Consider the following 7,473-nt stretch of genomic DNA (forward strand, 5'->3'; position numbering starts at 1 on the left):
ATGGGCAGAGGAATTGCATAGACATTTTTCCGAAGAAGACATACCAATAGCCAAAATGGGTACATGAAAATGTGCTCAACATCATTAATCATCAGGGAGATGCAAATCAAAACCACTATGGTATCTTACCTCACCCCTGTTAGAATGGCTACCATCAGAAAGACAAGAAACAACAAGTGTTGGCAAGGATGTGGAGAAAAGGAAACCCTTGTGCATTGTTGGTGAGAATGTGAATTGATACAGTCAGTATGGAAAACAGGTGCTTCAAAAAACTAATAATAGAACTACCAGACGATCAAGCAATTCCACTTTTAGGTATTTATCCAAAGGAAATGAAAACAGGGTCTCAAAAAGATGTATGCATCCCCATGTTCACTACAACACTATTCACAATAGCCAAGGAAGCGGGAGGTGATAAGACAGACCTTGCCGAGGGGTGTCAAGAGGTAGACATTTTGGTAACCACTCAACAGCCATTTCCCTTGCCTTTCTTCTTTCTGGTCAGAACTTTCATCCAATGACAGAGGTTAGAAATGGAGGACACTAGTCTTCCCAGCCTCCCCTGAAACCAGAAGTGGCCCGTGCTGGACAATGAGACAGAAGGGAAATTCTTCAAGTATAAAACGTTTTATACAATGAAAAAAAAAAGAAAAAAGAAAAAAGTCTCAGATCCTTCCTTTCTACTTCAGGTGTAAGGGAACATAATGTTTGGAATGATAGTAACTATCTTACAACCCTAGAGAGATAGCTCAGACGCTGAGAACTGCAGAGAAAAAGGTTGGAAAGGGCTGGAGTTCTGATGACTTTCTCGAGTTGCTGGACCAATCTGAAATGGCCTAGCTTGACACCCTTTAGAAAGTGAGGTAATAGGGGCGCCTGGGTGGCTCACTCGGTTAAGCATCTGACTTCGGCTCAGGTCATGATCTCTCGGTTCGTGAGTTTGAGCCCCGCTTCGGGCTCTGTGCTGACAGCTCAGAGCCTGGAGCCTGCTTTGGATTTGTATCTCCCTCTCTCTCTGCCCCTCCCTTGCTCATGCTCTGTCTCTCTCTCTCTCTCTCAAAAAAAAAATAAAATGTTAAAAAAAATTAAAAAACAAGAAAGTGAGGTAATAAATGTCTCCATTATTTAGATCACTTTTTACTGGACATTCTATTATCTGCAGCTAAAAGCATCCCCACTTACACAGCTGCCAACCACCTGCCTTAGGAGTGAGCCAAGGACCCAATTAACAATCCAGCAATATACATATATATTTTTTTAAATCATGGCAAGAAGATAGATTCCTTCAAATTACTGCGTGTAATTTTCTATGGGCTATTCAGAATCACTTTCGATTTTCTGTTAGTAGACACGAGAGGGAGTAACATTGATTTCATTAAACAGCTACTATACACCCAGCACTACACTAGGCACTTTACCTAAAGTGAGTCACCACAGCAACTTCCCGAACAGTTCCCTTTGGTTGGGGAAATAAAATCACATCTGGGTTTTCTCAAATCTCATTTAAACAATTTAGCATTTTTTTTTTCGTTACAAATGAAGACCACAAACTACCAAAGTACTTGTGACTCTGCCACCTATAAAATCACAGATATATTCCTGTCACACCGCAGCTGTTGAAGGCAGCTCGAAACATCGTTGACCCTCATCACTGTTTCAAAGGTACCACAATCCTTAGGCTTGCTGCAAAATATTGTTATTTAATGTGCTAATAAAGAAACACATATGCTACTGCATCACAATTTTAAAAATGTTTTGGTAACTGGATGTCAATGTAATTGGTTTCCTTTGTAGTCCTACGTGTTAATTTTATCCATCTAAAAATGCTAAGGCTTCACCAAATTTATAAAGGAGTCCTTGGCACAAAAGGGGTTTGGACCCCTGTAACCAGTCCCCTTTATGACTGTTCTTAATACTGTTCAATCCACTATCCATACAGAAAACCAGGGTGATCTTTTTCAAAGGTAACGAAGATACAGACATTACCATTTACACCTGAAGCATGTGCTAACTCCTGACTGACCTGGCCCTGCAGGATCTGATTTGACCCTGCTCCCCACCCCTACCTGGTCTGGAGCTCTCCCATCCCTCTAGTCCTTGTTCGCTCTGCTCCCATTATGCTGGCAGCCTTCCATTTCTGTGAAATCTCCAAGCGGATTCCCACCTTGGGGACTTCGTCCTTGCTGTCTCCTCTGCGTGGAATGCCTGCTCTTAAAGCAGCCACTTCATTCTCATGCTTCAGTGATGAGCCAGGACATCACCTCCACAGAGAAATCTTCCTGTCTAATGTCTGCCAAGCAGCACCCCTCCCCTCTCCTGCCCCGTCCCCAGTTATTTTCTGTTAAGTTCTTTCAGAGCACTTGCGATAACATAATTACATTGATTTTTGTTCACTACTAACTCCTGGCATCCAGCAAGGTGCCTGGAACATGTAGAAACCTGACATTCACGGAATGAAGGAATAAACGACAGAATAAGTTAATGACGAAGCTATCATTTATCCATTTTACAAGTAAGGAAATTGAGGCTCAGAGATGTCAAATTATTTGTCCAAGGTCTCCAGTGGCAAAATTATTTTAACTGTGGCCCCTAGGCCTTCCCTTTATCCCTCCACCGTTTTTTTCTAACTTCCCTTTCCCTGCTACATTTTCACCAATCTGGAAAGCATAGTGGACCCAGTACAAATTTTTATGGTGTGATTTCACAGGACTTTAGTGTCCCATCGCTCAAGGATATCTGCCTAACAAACCATCAAAGCTACTTCCCTTGAGTATTTCCAGGAGAGCTAAATTGAACAAAAATATCTTACCTGGTAAGAGTGACACTTCCTTTTGCTGTCTTTCTCTACATGCATATACACACATTTTTTTCTTCTCTCTGAATCTTATAAAAGCCAACAATAAAATCAAATGTAAGAAAGAAAATTCAGAAAAGGGTAAACTAAGAAAGAAAAAAATTATAAACCCCTGGGTAAACACTAGCATACAAAAGTACATGTGATAAGGCGCTTTACCCAAGCTTATGTGGACAATTCTTGCCATATGCCTCCCAGTAGCCACCATCAAGCGAGGAACATGTCAGTTATGTGACATATTCTGAAGATTAAAAAATTCAATCAATTTCCAGGAAGAGCACAACTATTCCTGTGTCTGAGTACTGAGAGAAATTCCCCTTGTGGATCCTTACAACAAGAGCATGATAGGAGACAGTAATCAGTATTCTCAACTACAACCTTAGAAAAAAATAGATCAAGCTTCAGAGAAAGGTATCTTATGCTATCTCTTAGCAGGCATGACTGGTATAACGCCAAAACCTATGCAGCACTGGACTGCCTTGCTATTCGAAGTGTGGTCCCTGGACCAGCAGGAGCACCTGGGACCTGGTAGAAATGCCGAATCTCAGGTCCAATGCCAGGCCTGCTGAATCAGTCTGTATTTTATTGACAGGATCTGCAGGTGATTCCTCTGAACATTAAAGTTCAACAAACACTGGTCTAAAGGTTACGCCAAAAAAATTTCTAAGAGACCAGTATTCACTTATTCAGTCAACACAGATTTGCTGAGACCTTGGTGGTAGGAAAGGATTCCTATCAATGGAACACCAAAAGCCACCACCATAAAGGAAAATATTGATAAATGGGTCACCATTAAAAATGAGTGGCAAAGCAAGCCACAGAGTAAACAATATTTGCAATAATACCAGAAGAAAGGTTGAGGTAACTAAATATGTATCAGGCGCCACCTTAATATGGGAATATAGCAATAATACAAAAACTCTCCACACTTACGGAGCTTATATTCTAATTGGGAAAGAACATAAACAAAATGAAACAAGAAAAGGGCAGAAATCAGGGGACGAGGTTGCAGTTTTAAGCAGGGTGAACAGGGAAAGCCTCACTGATGAGGGAATGACCTATACAAGGTCAGAGAGCTAGCTATAAAAATAGCTAGGGGAAGAGTATTCCACGCAAAGGGAACAGCGAGTACAAATATCACGAGACAATAAATGCCTGAAACAGCAAGAAGGCCAGTGTGGTCGAAGCAGAGTGAGCAAAAGTGGAAGAGGTATGCAGGGGGGCCAGATCATGTGGGACCCTGTCAGCCATTTTAAGTGTCTTAGCTCTAAAAAAGATGAGAAGCCACTGGAGAAAAGGTAATAGGGAGCCACCGCAGGATGTTGAATGGGGAAATAACATGATGAAGTACTTTTAAGATTGGTTTCTCAGAGGTACATGCAATTTCTTGAGAGAATCCAGCCCAGAGTACACTGCACTAATCCTAGTAAATGGGGATTCATTTGTTCAACTATTTATTAGGTGCCAGGGCTGTGCCAAGTAGTGTGGGGAGGATCTAGACTAGGGTGAGAACTGAGGGAACTGCCAGAGGAAAGTGCATATAAATGACATTGAAAAGAAGGAAACCCAGGATAGAAGAACAGATTCTTTAGAGAGAAATGACAGAAGTCCGCAACTCAATTTAATCAAGGTTTATGGATCATCTACTGAGGGCAAAGCCATATGCTGGCTAGGACGCGCGAGTGGGGATGGGACAGAAGATTTCTATTTTCCCCTCATAAGGGCTTCAAGCCAGGCATGCTTAGCCCCTGCCCTGCACCTTTCAAGCCTGAATTTCTCAGATTACTGCAGCTGAGGCTGGCACGGAGACTGGCTTCCTTGCTCAGGTTAAGAGCGCGCGCGCGCGCGTCCGTGTGCGTGTGTGTGTGTGTTAACCCTCAGAGCTTGTTCTATCTCCTGGGAGCAGGGGCCAAAGCACCTCAAATTGATTAGTATAAAAAGATACATCTGGCTTGGCAGGAAGGCAGAAGAGAGGTCTTAATAAATGTCTTTTTGGATCAGCGTTTCAGACTGGCCCTGGGTCACCAGTTTTGGGGCAAGGAGTCCTTGTTGGTCTGTTTCCACCTGTATGACCTGATGGGTCTCCCACTCTGTCACTCCATTCTGGAGAGAAGGCCCCAAAGCATGCAAAGGAAAGAAGCAAATAACGAATTTGAAAATTGCCTACCACCAGACTGCAAGGTCTGAGGAGCAGATGCAAATGTGATGCAAATGATATGTAAATAGCCCCGTGGCCTTCCGAAAGGTTTCATACACTTGGAAGGGCCCTTAGGGAACTGCTAGCAGAGAACAGTGACTCAGAAGCAGAGTGAACTATTTCAAGACAACTTTGTCACACAGATCTTTGCTGTCCTGCTAGCACAGTGCACAGTCTTTAGTGATTTTTTTTTCTCACTTGGATCAACCTCACCTGCTATAAATAAACAAAAAAATATCAAGTCTTCCTGTTATCTTGGAAGTTATCTAATTACACTTTTAAAACACTCTGTGCACCTTTAAGTTTTCTTCAAACGCCTGTTTCACCCAAATAAAGTTAAATGTGTCACTTCCTCCCTAAAACAATATTTGGCTCCAGTGGATTATGAATGAAATGCCTCTTTCCGTTCTAGTTACTATGATCCTTTGGAGGATTTTTTCCCCCTACACCACAGGAACTGGCACATTCTTTTCTAATAGTTACATGCTGTATTCAAAGTGGATCCAGAAAAAAAAAAAAACCCATATGTAGTTGTGAGATCCAATTCACTTCAAGAAGCCACTGCAAAGCTATTTCATTAAGAAGACCTGCCCTGTCAAGTATGCTGTTGTCTTGACAATCCTAACTACGCGTTTTAAAATGAAAAAATGCACATTCTATGGGGTAGAATTCTGTTTGCATTTATGTATTTAAAAGAGGACAGCCCCATCAGATATACATTTTCAAAGAGCCCTGAGATGAACTGAATAGTAAGCAAACAGTAAGCACAGGAGACCCGCAGCTGGGCAGGAATTCTGAATTACAGACCCGGGGCGCAGGGAATGGGGGAGATCGGTCGCCAAAGCAATTTACCTCCACGTTAGCGATACAAACAATGATAGCATATCCAGCCCCCAAAACTTCCAGTACTTTGCTAGCCCTCTTAAGGTTCGAGGGTGCTTCAGCTTTTTTGGCAGGAGGGTCAAAGAAAGGGATATCCCTTTCATTTTCTAGTTTTTCTTTTCTCACTTCAAAGGGCCTCCCTGAAGCTGTTGCGCAAAGAGGCACCTGGGGAGGCCACCGCATTCGGCGCAAAACACGAACAAAGCGCAGAGGCGCGGAATCCCAACAAATGAGAGACTGAAGGAGAGAGAAGGGAAGACAAACACCGGAGATGAACCTCTGTAGACTAAGGAAATGACAGCGCCAGAGTGACCAAGAGCCAGGGAGCGCTGCTCCCGCCGCCAGGAGTCCCGGGAAGGGCCGGGCCGGCGGCGAGCGCCCCCCCGCGGCCGGGGCTGCCTCTTACCTCCTGGGCGAGTTTCTGCTTGAGCACCAGCGCGGCGCACAGGTAGCCCGCGCGGCCCACGAACAGCTCGTCGGAGCCGCACTCCAGGAAGGAGACCGGCGCGCAGACGGCGCACAGAGCCCGGAACTTGCCCAACGGCTGCACGTAGTCGGACCGTCCCAGGGCGTGGTACACGAGCGTGGCCACGGCATACACGCCCGCTCCCCCGAGCAGGAAGGCGGCGCGGGTGTCGGCGTCCGGCTCGCCCCACTCCTCCGCGCGGGCGCACGCGTCTATGAGGCGCTTGGCCGAGCGCAGGTAGCGCTCCCGGGCCCCGGCAAAGAGCGGGCTCTGCGAGACGTGGTAGAGCATGTAGGCCACCCCGGCCACGCCGCCGTACAGCCCTCCCTGGCAGCTGCTGGCCGCGGCCGCCGCCCCCCGGGCCTCAGGGCCGCCCCCGAGCGGGGGCAGCTCCTGAAGGATGCGCTCGATGGTGGCGGTGACCAAGGGCGCCACCGCCTCCTCGCACTGGCCCGCCAGCAGACTGCCCTGGTAGTCATCGAAGCGGTTGGCGAAGCAGCGCTTGGTGTCCATGCTGCCGCCCGTGCCCCCCAATGCCGGGCCGGGGTCCGCCTGAGGGCGCGCCCTGCAGCCCCGCGCACCACCTCTGGCTCTCGGAGGCGCTCGGCCGGCGGTTGATGCGGCGGGGATGGAGCAAGGAGGCTGAGACGGGAGGTGACAAGAGGAGGCGGGCGCGAGGAAGCACGGAGCGGGTTGCCAAGTGGGGCACCCGGCTGCCGCGAAGCTCCCGAGTGGCCCAGGCGGCCGCGGGGGATGCGCGTCGTACGCCCCCCTCCGAGAGGCCGCGCCCTCGCCGAACCCGCCCCCTCCTGCGCCGCCGCAGCTCGGCCGCCTCTCCAAGGGGCCGAGGTGATCTCCGGCAGGACCCACGCGGGGCCCGCGCCACTCCTCCCGCTCCGCCCCCGGCTCCTCCCTTCCCGGCGGAAGGCCAGGGACGCGCGGAACACGGATCCGGAACGCTGAGGCTGGGCGTACACACGCACCTGGCGGTGGAGGTGAAAGACCTCGAGTCCCCAGTATACTCAAAGCGTGGTCCTCGAGTCAGCAGATCGGCACCACCTGGGAGCGTGTTAA

The 7,473-nt window shown here is 47.7% G+C and overlaps 1 protein-coding gene across 1 annotated transcript in view; it reads right to left on the reverse strand.

The window, feature by feature from the left end:
- Positions 1–7,210, reverse strand: part of LANCL3 (LanC like family member 3) — a 95,608-nt gene extending 88,398 nt beyond the window's left edge. Inside the window, exon 1 of the mRNA XM_081792415.1 lies at positions 6,340–7,210. Coding sequence (XP_081648541.1) covers positions 6,340–6,912 — 573 coding nt within the window. The 5' untranslated portion in view covers positions 6,913–7,210. The remainder of the gene's footprint in view (positions 1–6,339) is intronic.
- Positions 7,211–7,473: the final 263 nt, after the last annotated feature.

The sequence above is a fragment of the Panthera onca genome, chromosome X, assembly GCF_046562875.1.
Source record: "Panthera onca isolate mPanOnc1 chromosome X, mPanOnc1 haplotype 2, whole genome shotgun sequence".
NCBI lineage: Eukaryota > Metazoa > Chordata > Mammalia > Carnivora > Felidae > Panthera > Panthera onca.